Source organism: Mastigoproctus giganteus, chromosome 9 (genome assembly GCF_048544385.1).
Source record: "Mastigoproctus giganteus isolate SK-2022 chromosome 9, ASM4854438v1, whole genome shotgun sequence".
In the NCBI taxonomy this organism is placed as follows: domain Eukaryota; kingdom Metazoa; phylum Arthropoda; class Arachnida; order Uropygi; family Thelyphonidae; genus Mastigoproctus; species Mastigoproctus giganteus.
In genome coordinates, this window is record NC_143583.1 from 85,019,101 (window position 1) to 85,039,864 (window position 20,764).

The following is a 20,764-nucleotide window of genomic DNA, read 5'->3' on the forward strand; positions in this document are numbered from 1 at the left end:
AATTAATTGAGTGTTTTTCAGCTTGTGCTTTGAGTGTCCGGAATTGTGGCGAGTATGATGTCACAGCTGATATTTCCTTGAAAGATCTACCTAGAGCGTTTGCAATTTCCTCTGGTTTTGAAATATCAGAGCCATTTACATTGAGCATGGGACAGTTGACACTTGGATGTTTTGCATACATACGCTGTATTTTAGCCCAAACTGTTTGGGTTTTTGTCGTTTTTGTAATTGTGGAAGCGAAACGCCTCCATGCTTCCCTTCTGCTGGTCTGTCTAACTCGTTTTGCTTTTGCCCTTGCCCTTTTAAAGCAGATGAGGTTTTCTGTTGTTGGGAACTTTCTGAAGATGTTCCATGCTCTGTTCTTCTCTTTTTTTGCGGCACTACATTCATTATTCCACCACACTTTAGAGCGGGCCGATATTTTAGTGGATCGTTTCGGAATTGCTTTGTCCGCTGCTTGCAGTATTTTGTTAGATATATGTTCTACTGCCAAGTTTATGGGTGTTTGTTGTACTTGTTTTTCTTCTAGTGTAGCTAGCTGCTTGTACATATCCCATTCAGCTTTGGAGAATATCCATTTTGGAGTTCGGTAAAAAATATGGGGAACGCTTGTATCAATGCGGCATATCACAGGGTAATGATCACTGCCCAGTGGGTTGCTGTGAATAGTCCATCCGAACAGAGGGTATATGGTTGCTGAGCATAAAGAGACATCAATAGCTGAGGTAGATCCTGTAGGAAGATGCGTATAAGTGTGAGCTCCATTATTGAGAGTTATCAGATTGTGTTGATCAAGTAATTTTTCGATAGTTTTTCCACGCTTGTCCAGGTTATGGTTTCCCCAAAGCGGATGGTGACTGTTCAGGTCTCCTAGGATACAGTAGGGTTTGGGAAGCTGGATCACTAGTTCTTCTAATTCAGCGTAGCTTATGTTTTGGTTAGGTGGTAAGTATAATGAGACTATGGTTAAATCAAAGTTGACATTGATTCGTGCAGCAACTGCTTCAAGATTTGTCTTTAGTGGGATTGCTTTTGAGGGTATCTGGGAGTTGATGATCAGCGCTACTCCTCCATGTGCAACGTTGTTCAGATTGGGGGCAACACGATCTTGCCGATGTATTATGTATTTCTGAAGGGAAACAATTATATTTGGTGTTAGATTGGTTTCTTGTAGACAGAAGGCAATAGGATCATACTGCGAAAGGAGATCTCGGATGTCAGCCAAATTACTGCGATAGCCTCTGCAGTTCCATTGTAAGAAAGTAAGCATTATTTTGGTTTAGTGGAGCCCTCGATTTGTTTTCGAGGTGCAGAAGGTTTAGATCGCTCAAGTTTACCTTTTCCCTTCTTTGGGAAATAAGGTTTCGCTGTATCCATCTCCTCTTCAGTAAACAGTTCTAATATCTGTCCATCTTGGTTTGAATTATCTTCTGAATCCATGTAGTCTGTTTGGTTTGAGTCGGGAGTGGTAGACACTGTAGTATTTTGCTGTTGAGTGGCATCTGGTTGTATTGTGATCGGCGTATTTATTGCTTTGCTTTGTTTGCTTTTTGTTTGGGGTGTTGTCACTGAAGACAAAATTGACTTTGCCCATTCAGCTAGTGACTTTGTTGGTGGTATGGTTACCTCTGTTTGGGTAGCAATTGATACGTGATTTTTGGTTATTTGGGCATAACTTGGCTTGTTAGTATTTGGAACTGGTAAGGATTTTTTAGCTTCTTGGTAGGTTACATTATGTTCAGTTTTGTATCGCTGTATCTGTTTTTCGCGTTTCCAAAGGGGACACTCCTTCGAATACGCCGGATGGGCTTCTTTACAGTTAATGCAGTTTGGAGTTGTGTTAGTGCAGTCATTTGTAGAATGTTCAGTGGATCCACATGTGGCACAGGCAGCTGCTCCTCTGCAGACCGTCTGTGAGTGCCCAAATTTCTGGCACTTATAGCAGCGTAATGGATTTGGTATATATGGTTTAACTCGGCAGTTAAGGTAACCGGCTTTGATCAATGTTGGTGGTTTAGGATTATCAAAAGTAAGGATTATATTCCGGGTAGGAACTAGTACATTATCCTTCTTCGTGAGAATTCGCCTTACATTGATGACTCCTTCTTCTCGTAATTCTTGTTTGAGTTCTTCATCTGACAAATTGAGGAGGTCCCACTCAGTGATGACACCTCTTGACATGTTCAAGGAAACGTGTGGTGAAACGCTAACCGAAATTCCACCAAAGGATTGTAATTTTTGTAGTTGTTCAGATTGTCTGGCAGTGACAACTTCAACCAGTAGGTCTCCAGATCTTAACCGACGAACTGTCTTGGGAGTACCTATTATGCTTTCTAGGCTTTTTTGCACTAGGAAAGGGGAGAGTTTTCCAACTGGTTGTTCTTGAGTTGAATGTATAATTAAAAAGGTCGGGGTTCGGATTCTGCCTACGTCAGTCTTTTGACGTTTTGCTGCGACAGAACCAGACTCCTCTTGTTCTTGCCTTGTAAGAGTTTCTTCTGTGTACCCAGTGTTTTTCTGGGTTTTATGGACTTCTTGCTCCATTTCGCCCTGGAAGGGAGATCTTTTCCCCTCCAGGTTACCAGCCCCGCCACGTGGAGGCGGGGCTGGTAACCTGGTAACCACGTGTAGTAATATGCAAAGAAAAAAGGGGAAAAAAAGAAAGAAGGTTAATTTTCCTCCTGTTCAAGTAAAGTGATTTCTTTACTGAAGCTTATTTAATTGATTGTTAGTGTAACGCTGTAAATAAAGAAGACGATTTTACTTATTCAAGAGAGCGCAATTCACTGGCAAAGACACTTGATCACAAAATCGCTTGGCACCTGGGGCCCTTAAGTGTAGTACCACACAGTTGGTACGTTTCTCTGGGGTTGCTTCTACCCATATACAGTACTTTGCATTTGTCAAGGTTAAACTTCAGTTGCCACTTCTTAGCCCATCTGCCCAAATTTTCTAGATCCTGTTGCAGCGGCACACTGCCATTACTGTCATTAACAACCCTGCCAACCTTTGTATCATCTGCAAACTTCGACACTAAGCGTGATATACCTTCATCAATATCATTGATAAATATACAAAACAACAGTGGACCCAACACCGAACCCTGTGGGACTCCACTAATAATAATAGTCCATGAAGAGCAGTACCCACTGATTACCACCCTCTGTCTTCTCCCACTCAAACATCCTTTTATCCATTGTAGCAACTTACCCTTAATGCCATTCTGCTCCAATTTGTACAATAGTCTTCCATGCACAACAGCATGCACAACTTGAATGCTTCCCATTTTGAATTTGCTGTTGGTAACATCATCAGTTGATCCCATTGTAGAGAATTTAAAAACTGTCTGAGACTACTGTACTCACCTTTACGGAAGCAAAAATCCTTTCCTTTACCCCTGATGGTAATTATATCTTTAAGTAAATCCCACATCAGTACACTGTGATCACTGCCACCTAGTGGTTCCTTTATCTGTAAATTCTTAATACACGAATGATCACTGCTGATAACCAGATCAAGAGTATTACCCTCTCTGGTTGCCTCTCGAACATGCTGCTGCAGAAAACAATCATCCAATAAATCCACAAAAGTCTTACTAGTGTGTAAGTGACCAACCCACAAGTTCCAGTCAATATCTGGGAAGTTAAAATCCCCCATTATAAGACATTCTGATTTACTAGCCCACTATTTCTCTGTACAATTGTTCATTGTACTCATTCCAGTCATTAGGCGAATAACACACTCCTACTCTTATTTTTGCTTTCGCAGTGCTTATGTCACACCAAACTGACTGAACAGTGCACTGTTCATCTAGATCAACCAGATGCACTTCTTTTGATTTTGTTTTTCTTAATTAACAGCATGGCGCCTCCTCCCTTCCTATCCTGTCCATCTTTTCTGTACACATTGTATTCCCCAAATTCCAATCCTGTATTCCTAATATCAGTGTGACACCACGTCTCTGATATCCCAACAATATCGGCCTTTGATGTCTTGACCAACACTTCAAATTTATTTACTATACTTCTAGCATTGGTATACATGCACCAATTCCTATTCCTGGTTACCCTGACTCATCCCATATACCCACCTGTTTCACGATGACTGCCATCAGTCCTTGAAACCCCCAACACCCCTCACTCCAGGTCGTTACTTATTCTAATAGAAGTTGTGCAAGAATCACCTTCACCTCTGCCTGCGACTACTTTTAACCTTTTAGTTTGTGAATCCCCCCCAAGCTAGCAGTTTTCCGACCCACCAAACACTGCCTTGATAGCATCAGCAAATATTCTTGCGCCCTTTCTATTTAAGTGTATCCTATCCCTGTATAAGCAGTTTCTCCTGTTAACAAGCACAGACCAGGCTGAAAAAAAATTCTACCCCTTGAGCCTTGCACATTCCCTCCAGGGCCGAATTGATTGACAAGGCTCTCATCATGTACTCCCTCCTATCATGTCTGGGCAGAATTGCAGACACTTTCAAATTTAACCCTAACTCAACTTTTTTGCACCATTGACCTGTACTTGTTAAGTAAATCTACAGATCTCCTACTCTTAATGTCACCGGTGCCAACATGTATAACAATATCACCTTTTGTGCCCTTAAAAGATGATATATGCTATGCTTTACAACATCATCAAATTTTGCCCCTGGCAGACATACCCTGGTATGTCTGCCAGGGGCAAAATTCCATCTATGCTTTTTACACAATATATTCACCGTCTCCCTGACAATAGAGCCACCAACAATAACTAGTTCCGTTGGGACCAGTGTATTCTGCCTTGGAGACTGCCGCTGTGTTGCCTGATGCCCAGGAGTGAGCTCTGGCATTGAGTTGGGCAGCTGAGAGTCTTGACGGGCCCCCTCATTAATTTCTTCAAGGGCATCTACCCTACACCTCAAGCTCTCATAGATGTCCAGTAGAACGCTGAGTTGATGCTAAATTTCTAGACGCTCTCTGCACCTGGCACACACAAAGACATCCTTTGTGTGTGCCAGGTGCAGACCTCCTTGGCTAGATCATGTTCTGTTCCAGAGAGTTCGTCAAATATTTCACAAATTGCACATATTTTTAGGCTGTGATGCGTTGGAGAATCGGCCCCTTCAGTTCTCCCCCGAGTCACAGCACTCTTGCCACTTTGTGGCCCTTTCTTTGCTGCTCTAGTCTGGGGCATGATATTTTAAATTAATAAGATCAATAAATTTAATTAATTAATTGTCAATACTACGCTGTCTAAAAGAATCCTAAATGCAGTGATGCATATTACACTATATAATTATACGTTAGAGCTACCTAGTTACCACAATTAAAAAAATTTGAATTCCCTAATACTCTATACAAAAACAATGGCTGCAAGATTCGAACGAAATAACGGTTTTACATATATTAAGTAGTAATCTACAAAAACTCTTTATCTAAATTAAAAATAACCAGCATAACTATAAGACTACGTATAAAGTACAATATAAAATAACAATTAGGTAAATAAAAAGGCAAACACATCGCTTTTTCAGGTCAAACAAGCGAAGGCAGATTACAAGAAATCTTTGACAAAGGATGCAAAAGAAAAACATCAAAGACTTCTTTACTTACATAAACACTAGAAGGAAGCACATGAATCAAATTGGTCCACTCAATGTCGATGGCGTGACTGCAGAAGATCCTGCTCAGGTTGCTGACAAACTGAATGAGTATTTTGCATCTATGTTCACACATGAGGAATTCTTTAAGAAAGGGATGCCAGTTTATCAAATTCTAACTTGGAGCTATATTATTTTGTAATAACCGAGAGGAAAGTGGAAGAGAAATTATTGAAGTTAAACATAAGTAACATACCATCTATCCAATTATATTAAGGGAGAGAGCAAAGGATGTAAGCAAACCCTTAGCTATAATTATGAGAGCATCCTCAGATTGTGGGGAGTTCCCCGCAGACTAGAGATGTGTGAATATCCCCAATTCACAAAGGGGACCAAAGGATTACACGAGTAATTACAGACCTATTTGCTTAACTTCTGTTCCAGGGAAAATAATGGAGTCACTGGTAAAAGAAGTAATGCAGGATCATCTAGACAAGGCCACAATTATACTTAAACACAGCACGGGTTTGTTAAGGGGAAATCTTGCCTGACCATATCTTAGTATCCAATATGACTGGATACTACGATATGGTCACAAACCAACTGGATGCAAAAAATTAATTCGATATTGTATACCTGGATTTCAGGAAAGCTTTTGATATTACACAGAAAAGACTGCTGTACAAATTGGAGCAGAGGCTTCAATTTGTACAGAATTAATGGCAAGATGGTTGATTGGGAGAAGGTAGAGAGTAGTGATAAATGGACACTGCTCTTCATGGACTAAATATTATTAGTGGAGTTCCCCAGGGTTTGGTGCTGGGCACATTGTTTTCTGTATTTATAAATGATATTAATGAAGGCATATTAGGCTTAATGTCCATGATTTCAGATGATACAAAGGTTGGCAGGGTGGTTAATGACAGTATGGTACTGCAACAGGATCCAGAAAAGTTATGCTGAGATATGGCAACTGAAGTTTAACATCAATAAATGCAAAGTACTGCATATGGGTAGCAGTAACCCACAGTAACATACCAACTGTGTGGTACTACACTCAGTGTATTGGAAAATGAAAGACTTGGAGGTAATTGTGCAGTCAGATATGAAGTTCTCTTAGCAATGCTGACAGGCTGCCTGAACAGCTAGTGGTGTTTTGTCAATGATATACAAAATATTTTTCTAGCAGGGATAAGGATGTAATTATTCCATTACAGTGAAACTTCCCTTTAACGGACAGCCATGGGGAACGAAAATGTGTCTGTTAGAGAGAAGTGTCCGCTAACAAGAAGTCTGAGGGAGAAAAAAAAAAGAAAGAAAGAAAAATCGTTAAACGTTTAATGTAAAATTAAATTAAAATATATACAGATTTTGCACAATATTTTTGTAAATAATATACATACAATTGTGCTATGCATATTATGACTTTATCTTAAGAAAAATACATACAGTAATCACTTATTTTCTTCTGCACCTTCTTCCAGCTGATAATTTTGTTTTCAACATTTGTTTGAAGTGAAGAAACCATCAAAAGTCCTTCAGTATCTTCTTCAGTGGCGAAAAACATTTTTAAACGATTGATTTGTATGAGCGCTTCTTCTATTTTCATCGGTGGTTCGTCGTTAATATGTTCTTCGATAGAATGACCTCCTTCCATTTCTTCATCCTCATGAGGAACTTCTTGAAAAATATTGATGATAATGTCGTTGATATCTAGAGCTCCATCTTCTGTAGTGAGGTTCGAGTCTATATCTTTGTAGCCAGGGTCACTTGTAGCGGAAGTATCGTACATTATCAATAGATGTTGAAGTTCATGTTCTTCTTGGTGCTCCACATTGCTGTTCACAACTTCAATTTTTGCATTTGAGAAGCCAGACTTCACAAAACAGTTCACGACAGTTTGTTTTCTAATTGCGTTTACTGAAAAGGAAATCCATTGAATCGCATCTAGGATGCTGATTTTCTTTGCAAGGTCACTCGCACATGTTACATCGTTCATGTTTGCAATGAGATGTCTTAAAACACGTTTTCTGTAGTGAAGTTTAAATTTTTTTATTATCCCTTGATCCAAGAGCTGACACTCTGCAGATGTGTTTGGTGGCAGAAAAACGATTTGAATGTTGGACAATTCAATATGCGGGTGAGATCCAGCATTATCCATGAAAAGAATAATTTTTCTGTTTTGACGAATCATGTTTTGGTTAAAGTGACTTATCCATTTGCTCATGATATCTCGTGTCATCCACGCTTTTTTATTAGACTTCCAGTCAACATTCAAAAGATTCAACTTTATGCCCTTGAAACAACGAGGATTTTGTGGGTTTCCTATAACAAGAGGTTGTTCAAAGTCTCCCAGCATATTTGTACACAATAGTACAGTCAAGCGTTCCTTAGAAATTTTTCCGCCCTGGCACTTTTTGTTTATTAGACTCGTGTTTTCAGGAAGAGCTTTAAAAAAACAACCCTGTTTTGTCACAGTTGTAAATATCCTTAGCTTCAAAATCACGCATAAATCTTCCAATTTGACGGTCCACTCTGTTACAACCCCAGTATCAACAGATCCACCTTCACCACTTACGGTTTTCCAAGAAATTTTATGCCGAGTTTTGAACTTGTCTAGCCATCCCACAGAAGCTTTGAACTCATTTACTCCCATAGATTTCGCAATCTCCAAAGCCTTTTCCCTAATAATAGGCCCATTAATGGTAATTTTTTTAGCACGTGCGCGACAAATTTGAAGTCCAACAGTTTTCGGGAATGATTTTTGAACCTGATCATTTCCGTGTTGCCAAAATTGTTTGAGCAGTTCATTTTTTTTCTTTAGGATGTCGCTTACCTGCGTCTTCCCGATTTTGAATTTTGCAGCGAGATTGTGAACACTATTTTTTTGCCGATCATAGCATTAATGAGTTCGACTTTATCTTTTAAAGTTAAATGTTTACGAGAAGACATTGTGCACTTCACACGACACTGAACAAAACTGGAAACTGAAAAGACGAAAGGCAGACCAAATCCCCCCCCCCCGTACAAACCGAATTCATCAGAAGTTTTACAAGTGCCTTAAAATTCTCAAAAAAGGGTTTAGAACCGCGACGTAAACCTTGATAAAATGCAGAGAATCAGAAATAGAAAATAAACACACGATTGAGACAATACGTGGAAGAAAAGTTCCTAGAAAAAGGGCCGTAAGCTCGCCCGCTATCTGTTATGGGGAGATCAAATTAAGCGCTAATCTAAACGAAAAAGTGCAGATTGCCTGTCCGCGTCCGTTACAGAGAATGTCCGCTAGACAGAAGCTGAAAACATGTTAAAACCAATGGAGGAGAGTTGGGGAATTTGAAAATGTCCGTTGTAGAGAGATGTCCGTTAACGAGAGGAGTCCGTTAGAAGTTTCACTGTATATAATGGCAATGGTAAGGCCACATACTGAATACAGGTCTGGAGGCTTCATTTTAGGAAGGATGTGGAGCTGCTGGAACGAGTACAGAGAAGGGCAATGAGATTGATGAGAGGAACAAAGGGGTGCTCTTAACAAGAAAGGCTTCAGTTCTTCAAATTACAGCATCTGGAGACTAGGCACCTGTGAGGTGATCTAATTGAGATGTTTAAAGCTTTGAATGAATTGAGCAAACTCAATGATGATAGGATTCTTCCTCTTGCTCACACAACACATGAAAGGTCACAAATTCAAATAGAAGGACAGTTACAGAATAGATATGGGGAAGTTTGCCTTTAGCCAGCTGGTGGTTAATTGATGGGACAAACTTCCATCTGTTGTGGAAGTTGACAGTTTAAATAAATTAAAGGAAGAACTAGGCAAACTATTGAAAGGAATGAATAGGTGAAATGGAAGGTGTCATGTTTTTTTTTTTTTTTTTTTTTTTTTTTTTGGCTGATGCTGTATAAGTTGCTTTCTTGCATCATTTGGCACTGCTTAATGCTCAGAGGTAGAAGGGATTATTGCTCAAAGTTACAAAAAAATGTAACAATGAATTTGCAATTTTTTTAAAAATTAGTTTTTGAGATATACAGTAATCCCCCGCTATTCGCGGGGGTTACATTCCTGAGAAATGTCGCGAATACCGAAAACGCGAATACTGAGTTATGGCTCCCATAGTAATAAAGGGGTTCCGTTCCGAAGTATGAAATATATAAGAAAAACTAGTCTAAAATTTTGTCTATGTATGTATGTATTATATGTACCTTCATAATATGACCATTAGAAATGCAAGCATATGGCATCGAAATGAAAATAAGAAACAATTTAATATTAAATGTAATATTTATTAGAAATTTCAAACAAATCTTTCAAACCAGCGCCTTTGCTAGCTAAAAAAAAAAACTTATCCCGCCAGTGCTATCACCAGTTTCGCTAAAGTGTTGATAAAGGAGTTTTGCCTTTTCACGAATGATGAGTGAATTTAATGGAATTTTATTTTGAGTTCGGTCTTCTATCCACAGATTTAAAGCTTTTTACATTTTTTAAAATTTAACATCACGAGTTACAGAGCAAATTTTTGAAGCAATTAGCGCGTTTTCACGGACACTACGGCGGATTTTTTCTTCAGATTTTTTGATTGATCGTATCGTTGACTCATTGATTTTATAATGTTTTGCCACTGAAGAGACACTTTCACCATTAGAAATTTTGTCTAATAACTCAATTTTATTTGCTAATGTCATCACCTTCTTTGATAAATTCGCATTTCCCTTGTTATTCGTAGCCATATTTTTGTACGGGTAAAAAAGAACTTGTCCACAATAAAGGCACTTTCTTCCGTTAACACGCTCGAAAAAGTCTGTTTTACATTGCAAAACGGTAGATTTATCACTTTTGTAAGCATATTAATTTATAAATTGATAAATTTATTCAATTTATAGGCATATAAGTTAAAAGCAAACGACCAAACCTTACATGACAAGCGCATAACACACTGAACAAGGAATAGCGAGAAACATCTACGCTCGCGATTTTGTCACCCCTCTCCCCCCCATCCACTGAATGCTGTTTTGACCAGGAAAGATAATTTTAGCCACGCCCATGTTTTTTTATGGCGGAAAATATTCACGGCGCTTTAAAATTCACATTTTTTTAGGTTTCATTTTATATTAAATCAGCGATCGCGAATACGCGAAACCGCAAATACAGATACCACGAATAGCGGGGGTTTACTGTATATATATATATATATAAATTTTTTTTTTTTACTCTAATGTTGGACATTCAAAGAGTACATAAGAAACAAAATATTTAAGAACATTTATGTACAAACTTTTCCTTTTTATAAACCTTCATAAAGAAACTTTCTGCACAGAGCACACCCGCTACAAAACCTGACAACAGAGAACCCACACACACACACACACACACACACTGGAAATTCACTCAAAAGCAGCCTTCATTTACTTTCTAGTTTTGAAGTTATCTTGGTTTCTGTGCCAATAAAGTATGTTCCTTCCTTCCTCCCAACTCATGATTAGTATGGACTTCAGTATTCCATATAAAAAAAAAAGTATTTTTTTTTTTACTTTTGGTCCCTTCTTTTAAGTTTCTGAATCATTTCCTAATGCTAAACCATTCCACACTACCTGAGTAGTATAGGTTTCAATAATCTACTTTCTCTACTTTCAGGGTTCTCTTTTTGTCTTAACAACTTGCAACTCATTCATTATTCAGGGGTACATTAAATTTCTTCTACTTAATGTGTGTGCTCACATACACTGAACTGCCATGGACCCCTGGCTGTCACCAAGTCACTGTATAGATTGCCTTTTTAAATCCACTGAAGTTTGCATATACAACTGCACATAGTTAATTTGGTGTCACCTACTGCTTTTATCCAATGCATACTTGCAAGCAAAATACCTTTTTATGAATATGTGCTTATTTAAAGAGTTTAACAGTTGTTTATATAGGTTCCAAACTCATGGAGAAAATACAGTACCAGCAATAAGGCCGCTGCCTAATGACATCTAAATTACACAAAATTAACAAGTAAATAAATCTAGATGCTTTTTTTTACTTTTAAAATTTTGCTAAGTTGTTGGTGAAGAAAGACACTTTTCTGTTGCTAAATCTTTTGTTTAGAGGTTTTTCCATTTGTTTACTTTGAAAGAGTAAAAACTTGTTGGGTGAATAATTTATATTTGGTTATAAAAATAACTACTGTTTTGAGGATGAAAGTTATTTAATGGATTTGCGATTAATTGGCCATGAGCATGAATCTCAAATTTCATTAAGGAAATTAAAGTTTGAAGGGAATTTTCCCCCCTACTTTTATCCCTATATGTAGTACAAAAATTACTCTTCTGCTGTGAGTTCTAACTGCAGTAATATATTTAGCTAACAATTAAGGTACTATTTCCGAGTTCTGAAATTAAATCTATATTAAATTCTGCACAGTAGGTAACTTTCAACTAATAATTACTGACATTATCCCATTGGAATTTCTTATATTTCTTAGTCAAAGATCTGCATTTGAAAGAGGTTTGAGACAAATTAATGGTGTCCTCCTTATTAGATTATGCTGTAAATATAATGCATTCTGTAAAGATAATAGCCTCCCTCTCAGGAATAATCCTGAGAGGGAGTCTAATAATAATAATAATAACCATGTAAATCTGTTATGATTCAATAATCAATGCAGATGAGCAAATTTTTTTTTTTTTTTTTTAATCTCTCTGATTTGGATTGATCTTAAATGGCCTGCTTATGCAATTAGGTCAAACATTTTGATAATGAATCCATGGCAGTTTCTTGGACTGAAATAAGTTTATTTTTTGTGGCAACAATAAAAATACTTAATTCGACCATTTTATTTCTTCCTTAATTTTCTTTATAAGATAATCAACTTCAAAGAAAATACACAACATTCTTTTAAGTGGCCATATTAACAATATATAAAGAAAAACTGAGAATCATTTTATTATGTCAGTATTTTTAATGTGCTTAATATACTGTACACGTATTGAGCAAAATAAAATGTCTTATTTGATTCATTTATCTTATCCACTCTACTTCCAAAACTAAGTCTCACTTGCACTCTTCCATAAACAGACTTTTAAAATAAAAAAAAGTCACGTATTAGTGATGCATCTCTATCACAGGGTATGGAGATACACAGATGAGCACTGTTCAAAATGACAGCTACAAAAGTATGTGCATAACTGCCAACTTTTCCTAAAAATCCACACGTTCTCGATGGCAAGCCCTGGTATGTCATTTAGGTGGCAACGAACGTGTAGAGTGGTTCTCTTCAAGATAGCTGGTCAGTGTGAAGAGGAAAAGACCAAACCCTCCAAGCACATGACAGCATGACAAAACAAACGGCTCTCAGACCCCAGTGGATTTCACTCACCCTCTTACGACAGCGAAAGGATCAGAGTAGAATCAGAGGGTGCTAGGAATCTCTGGGTATGATCAGGCTGCCATGCATAGAAACTGGACTTGGCCTGTTATACCGTAAGATCGCTCATCGGTGAAGACAAAATATTAGAACTGGAAAAGGAATTAGAAAATGTTAATTGGAATATGATCGGTTTGGCTAAAACAAGAAGAAATGAATCACTTATAAGATTATCAAGTGGAAATCTGCTGTAGACCAATGGAAAAAGTGAAAGGAGCGAAGGTGGAGTTGGCTTTCTGGTTCATAAAGATATAAAAAACAACATTTTGGAATTCAAAAGTATGTCACCAAGGGTGTCAAGACTACTACTCAGGATTTCTAAGAGCTATAAGCTAAAGGTTATAATGATTTATGCACCAGCATCGAGCCATGATGAAGAGGTTGAAGAAATGTACATAGAAATTGAGTCTTCTAGATGAGCACAAAATCCACTACATTATCATTATGGGGGACTTCAATGCTAAGGTTGGAAAGAGACAAAACAGAACAGAAAGGGGAACTATAGGAAATTTTAGAATTGGTGAAAGAAATGAAAGAGGTGAAAGACTTGTGGAATGTCAGTAATGAACACTTTTTTCAAAAAAAGGGTGAACAGAAAGTGGACATGGAAGAGCCCAAATGGATTAACAACTAATGAAATCGATTTCATCCTCACTAACAGAAGATATATCTTGAATGATGTTACTGTCCTGAACAAGGTAAATGTTGAAAGTGATCACGGAATGGCAAGATGCACACTTGATATAGATGTAAGAAAAGAAAGAAAAAAAAAACAGTCAAGTAAATATAATATGAAGGTCTTTTAGATAACAGAAGAGGAGAAAAAAAAAGAGTATGTACTGGAACTTAAGAACAAGTTTGAGCTTCTGAAGATGGCTCAGGACCATCTTCAAAGAGGAATATTACAACTTTCTGAAAGTGATAAAACCCAAGAAACCTGTAGGTAAAAAGAAATTCAAAGAAGAAAAAATTAGTCAAGAAACACTTATGATGAACCGAAGACAAACGAAGAGCAAGAAAAACAATGACAAGGAGAAAATTGAGTATACTGAGTTATGCAAAGCCATTAGAAAGAGACTCCGAAAAGACATAAGAAAATTTAACACAGGAAAAGTAGAACAACCATTAAGAGAAAACAAAGGATTTAAATCAGCAGCCATGAGCAGTAATACAGAAAGACAAATGATACTGAAACTGAAGAATAGCGATGGTGAAATTATAAATAGCAGAGAAGGCATAATTCAAATAGCAGAAGATTACTATAGAGAATTATACAAGGACTGAGTGAATGATGTCAGCAGCGGGGAAGATGGATTGCAAATTAATAATACACATACAATATACCTGATATCTTCCTAATGAGGTAGAACATGCGTTGAAGAAAATGAAGAATCAGAAAGCCCTGGGAGAAGAGGAAGTTACTGTAGAATTTTTAAAATTGGGAGGAAGAGACATGACACAAAAGCTGGCAAGACTCTTCACAAAATGCATTAGAAAAGGTGTGACGCCTAAGGAGTGGAATAATGCAATCATAGTTTTGCTGCATAAGAAAGGAGATAAATCAGAAATTCGAAATTATAGACCAATTGGCTTGTTATCCCACATCTACAAGTTGTTCACAAGAGTAATTACTAACAGATTAGAAAGAATACTTGATGAGAATCAACCGAAAGAGCAAGCTGGCTTAAGGACAGGATTTTCAACTATGGATCACCTTCATGTAATATCACAGCTAATGGAGAAAGCAAATGAATATAAAACACCATTATGCCTGGCATCTGTTGATTATGAAAAGGCATTTGACTCTATACAGCATAAGGCAATGTTTCAGGCACTGGAAAGACAGAGCGTAAATGCCTCATATATTATGATTTTGAAGAAAATATATGAGAACGCTACCTCCTTAATTAGATTACAGAGAAGGGCAACAAGATTAGTGAATGGAACAAAGGGGTGCTCTTACGAAGAAAGGCTTAAGTTTTGCAAATTACAGTGTCTGGAGACTAGGCACCAGCGAGGTGATCTGATAGAGGTGTATAAAGCCTTGAATGGTTTAGCATGCTCAATGCTGATGGGATTCTTCCTCTAGCTCAGAAAAATCACCTGAGAGGGCATAAATTCAAATTGAGGAAAGACAGATGTAGGATAGATGTGCGTAAATTTGCCTTTAGCCAGCGGGTGGTTGGTTGGTGGAACAGACTTCCATTCCTTGTGGTGGAGGTTGATAGCCTAAATAAGTTTAAGGCTCAGCTGGACAGGTATTTTGAACGAACAGAGGGGTGAAGTGGAAGTGGGGTTTTTTTTTTTTTTTTTTTGGCTGATGCTGCATAAGCTTGCTTTCTTGCATCAAATGCCTCTACTAATGCTAAATTTAAAATTGAGAAAGGAATTCAACAAGGAGACACAATATCTCTGAAGTTGTTTAATGCTGCCCTTGAGGAAGCTGTTAGAAGATCAGACTGGTCGCAGAAAGGAATCAATGTGAATGGAGAGTACGTAAACCATTTATGATTTGCAGATGACATTGTGGTCATAAGCCACGATCCCAAAAAATTAGAGGAAAATCTTAATCAGTTATGCAGAGTTAGTAAGGATTTTGGATTAAAGATGAATATGGCTAAAACAAAAGTAATGATCAACAAGTATGCCACAGAAAGGGATATATTGAAGGAGCAGTAATTGAAAAGTTGGAGTCATACTTATCTGAGACAAGTCATTAGCTGCAATAATGATAAATGGCTGGAAGTCAAGAGAAGAATAAATTTAGGATGGATAGCATTCAAGAAGTATAGTCACATACTGAGGAGCAATTTACTTATTTGTCTGAAACATAAAATAGGAAGTAACCAAATGTATACTCCCCACCATGACATGGAAGTGAAATGGGGCACTCACCCATTTCAAGAATGGAAGAGAAGCCGAGAACTACATAGCATAGAATGGAATGAATTATACTGGGAATCAGACTGTTAGATAAGAAGAAAAACACATGGATTAGGCAGCAAACTCAAGTAAAGGACCTTCTTATCAAAACTAAAGAACTAAAATGGTCTTGGGCAGGACACACAGCTCAAAGACATGATGACAGCTGGACTACGAAAATAACAGAATGGTACCCAAGAGGAGCTAGAAGAAAACCTGGAAGACAACGATGGAGATGGACATATAAAATTCATGAGTTTGTGGGTAGTAAATGGATGGCCATTGTAGAAAACAGAAGGAACTGTAAAGTTGCTGGAGAGGCCTTCATCCTGCAGTGGATCAAAAATGGCCAATGATGATGATGAAGTAACATTTACTCTTTGATTTCTAAATTAAAATTTTTCCTAATCAATTTCTTTTTCTCAATGGAAAATTGTTCCCCCTCCTAGATTTAGTCTTAAAAAAAAAATCTGCGTACTTCTGAAAAGTAATTAAAAGTGATTTACTTAATTTTCAAAAGTATTTTTTGTATTATTATTATCTAAAAGTGAAAAAAAATAATAATACAATTGCAGAATGAGGAGACAGCATAACTGCAATCACGCAGCTAAACACATCTACTGAAGAGGCAACATCCATTACAACTAACAATTGTTTCTTTCCCTTTTTAATAATCAGTTTAAGCTCATTTCACAAGTACACTAATGATGTTTTTTGACTAAACTGATGACAGGGAAAAATTTTCTTACAGAGAAAAAAAAAGTTGACTGCATAAAAATTATAATTTAGAAATAATAAAATCTAAAAATGGTAACACTCAGTCCAATTTTAAAGTTAAAAAAAAAAAGGGTTCAGACCACAAATTTCTTAACCTAAAAATAAGCAAGACAGACTCTGGTGTTTTCTAATTGAAACATCCTGTGTATGGCATTACATAACAGAATATATATTAAAACAGAAAAGTTAATACTAATCTTACCTTTGTAACGTATTAGCATCATACCCATTGCTATTTTCAAATTCCAGTATTTCTTCAAAACTCCTCTGATACCTAAATAAAGAAAAATAACTTCATTACTGACTTTATTAATATAGCTTCTTTCATGCAAGCAGCAATGCCAACAGCCAAGGTTTTCTCTTTCTTCACATCCACTTCACACTTTAAGAATATTCCCCTTCCTCACTTCCTTCCCAGGCAGTCCCTTATGTTGCAAGTGCCAACTTTCAACCATTATTTCTTCTTATTATTATTTTATTTATTTTATTTTTTTTGTTGTTGTTTTATAATTCCAAACATGAAAGATTATTTGAATCTATTGCACTGTAATACCATGCATTGTTTAGGATTGAGAAGATAGAATACTATTCTCTGAACTGGAAGTGACTGTTAGTTCCACATTTATATTTTATATTTAATAACTAACTTTGTTCTTTCATTTTCAATAGGTTAATTTTTTGTTTTTAAAAAGAGTATAAAAAACATTTTTAAATATTTAAACTTTTTATTAAAAATTTGCATACGATAAGCACTGCAATCTATTAAGAAAAGAAAAAAAATAATACTGATATACTGCATGCAAAATTAAAAAAAAAAAACACCTCTCAGGTTCTTGCACAACTGTTTGTTATAAACACAGGCACAGCTGCTGTCAGGTTAATTACAGACATTGAATTTTCAGGAAAGATATAAGGAAGGCTGTTCCAAAGCAGAACAGAAATAGAAGATATAAAAAGGAAGATTTAATTTAGAAGTTTTTAGCTAAACTAAAATTGATGACTAACTTGTGCATATGTTTGAACTTGTTTAGAAGAAAAATGCAGAACTGTTGACACTAATTCAGAAGAACAATGTCTGCAGATATGCCTAACATCCACTACTTTCCACATTAATGATAGGAATATGCACTGTGGCTCATCTGCTAATGCCAAAACCTAACCAAAAAAAGTTAAGACTAACTGACAAGTATCTTCTATCACCTGCTAAATTATTAAAAATGCTCTTATTCTGCAGTATACATTATGGATAAACAAATCCCTAATGTGTGCTGCTGCTAAAAAATGCCATCTAACACTAATTGAAAAGCAACTTGAAAATTCACAGTTGCATTTGATATAAATATAAGTTAGTAATATAAGCATTATGTTACATTTCAAGTACAAGATATATTCACAAAGTCCCCAAACTTTTACTATAAAAGTTTGAGTAAACAGTTGGACTTACTAATATAATCACCTTCAAAACTTCCTTCTGTACATACATAACACACACACACACATACAAATTCCTCCATCGGCCTTCCCAAACTTTCAAACATGATTTTAAAGAATGTTTTTTTTAGCATCCATAGGGCTACTTTGGCATTTTTATTTGATATCATTCACTGTAGTGAAACGACTACTCGCGTTGATGCACTATGCTCTCACTACTGAAAAACACAATCAGCATGACTCTGATGTTAGCTTTTATTGGACAAGACTTCTTTAGCTATGGAGATATTTGTGTGCCATTTGGATGATTCCACTTTGATCTTGGAGTCATAGGTGAACACCCAAATCTCACCCCCAGTGACGACTTTTCTTAAGAAGCTCTGATCCTACATAGATTTTTCAAACAAATCAACTGTGATGACCTTCCTGCAGTCCATTTGATCATCCAACAGCAAGCGTTGCACAAATTTTGCACACATGCAACACATCCCTATATCTTGTGTTGTGTGTACTGAACCTATAGACATTCCAACTTCATGAGCAATCTCAACAACAATTATTCACTTATCATTTCACAACAGTTCCTTCACTTTTGTGATTCATCATTTTGAGAATTGACTTAAAAATGGACAGCATTTCCTATCCATTTTTTAACCAATTAAATCACTTGTAAATTTCTGTTTTCTTAAATGCATCATCTCCACAAAATTTCTGTAATGCTTGAGGCATCTCTGTAGCAATGTTCCCAAATTTAAAGAGAACTTGATGTTAGCATGTTGTTCAAACTGCAACATTCCACAATCAGTCAGGTGTGACATACGAGCGAAATGGTCCAGCCAATTCCCACTTGGCATGCATGTGCATCAAGGTCAACATTAACACCCAATTGAAAGCTTATGGCTATAGCACAAACCATTTAAATACCATCATACTATACCAGGAACTTTTTGAATGACCTATGTATGTTCAATTATAACATAATACAGCTCAAGTAAAAAACCTGTTTACTGTACTCGAGGAGTGTTCAGCAAAACTTCACATAATGGTCAGTGGTAGCAATGAGGTGAGATTTGTGTAGCAGTACTGCTTAGAGGGGAACAGGTATTCTGTGTGTTATCAGACACTCAGTCTAAAACACTGATGGATCCAATATCTTTCTATTTCAGAAGATTTAGGAGAAGTCCGGTTGGCCTGCTTCCCTAAAATCCACTCATACACACCTTCTCGATAGCAAGCCCTGTTACATCACTTAGGTGGCAACGAATGTGTAGAGTGGTTCTCTTCAAGATGCCTGGTCAGCATGAAGAGGAAAAGACCAAACCCTCTAGCACGGGACAGCAAGATGAAACATGGCCCTCAGTCCCCAGCGGCTTTCACTCCCCCCTCTTACAGCAGCGAGAGGATCAGAGTGGAAGCAGAGGGTGCTGAGAATCTCTGGGTACGATTGGACTGCCATGCACAGACACTGAACTTGGCCTGTTACAACGCAAGGTCACTCATCGGTGAAGACAGGATATTAGAGCTGGAAAAGGAATTAGAAAATCTGAATTGGAATATCATCAGTTTGGCTGAAACAAGAAGAAATGAATCACATAAGTTTATCAAGTGGAAATCTGCCGTACACCAATGGAAACAATGAAAGAAGCAAAGGTGGAGTTGGGTTTCTGGTCCATAAAGAAATAAAAAACAACATTTTGGAATTCAAATGTACATGACCAAGGGTGTCAAAGACAACTATTCAGGATTTCTAAGCGGTATAAGCTAAAGGTTATAATGATTTATGCACCAACATTGAGCCATGATGATGAAGTGGTTGAAGAAATGTACACCGAAATTGAGTCTTCTAGATGAACAGAAAACCCACTACACTATCATTACGGGGACTTCAATGCTAAGGTTGGAAAGAAACAAAACTTGAAAAACTTGACAAAACTTGAGGTGAAAGACTTGTAGAATTTACAGAATCTCAAGGAATGTCAGTAATGAACACTTTTTTCAAGAAAAGGGTGAACAGAAAGTGGGCATAGAAGAGCCCAAATGGATTAACAACTAATGAAATTGACTTCATCCTCACTAACAGAAGATATATCTTGAATGATGTTACTATCATGAACAAGGACAATGTTGGAAGTGATCACAGAATGGTAAGATGCACACTTAATATAGATGTAAGAAAAGAAAGGAAAAAACTGACTCCAGTAAATAATACAAAGGTCTTTGAGATAACAGAAGAGGAGAAAAAGAAGTATGTACTGGAACTTAAGAACAAGTTTGAGCTTCTGCAAACTGCTCAGGACCAAGATATTGATGAGGAACATTACAACTTTCTGAAAGTGACAAAGCCCAAGAAACCGATAGGTAAAAAGAAATCCAAAGAAGAAAAAAATTAGTCAAGAAACACTTGTTATGATGAACCGAAGATGACAAATGAAGAGCAAGAAAAACACTGACAAGGAGAAAATTGAGTGTATTGAGTTATGCAAAGCCATTAGAAAGACTCAGAGAGGACATAGGAAAATTTAACACAAGAAAAGTAGAACAAGCATTAAAGGAAAACAAAGGATTTAAATCAGCAGCCATGAGCAGTAATACAGGAAGGCAAATGATACAGAAACTGAAGAATAGCAATGGTGTACTTATAAATAGCA

General features: G+C 36.9%; 1 protein-coding gene across 1 annotated transcript in view; it reads right to left on the reverse strand.

Moving 5' to 3' along the window:
• Nucleotides 1-20,764, reverse strand: part of LOC150080513 (pyruvate dehydrogenase (acetyl-transferring) kinase, mitochondrial-like) — a 111,950-nt gene that overhangs the window by 66,192 nt on the left and 24,994 nt on the right. The window contains exon 3 of the mRNA XM_090381932.1: nucleotides 16,888-16,959. Coding sequence (XP_090238058.1) covers nucleotides 16,888-16,959 — 72 coding nt within the window. The remainder of the gene's footprint in view (nucleotides 1-16,887; nucleotides 16,960-20,764) is intronic.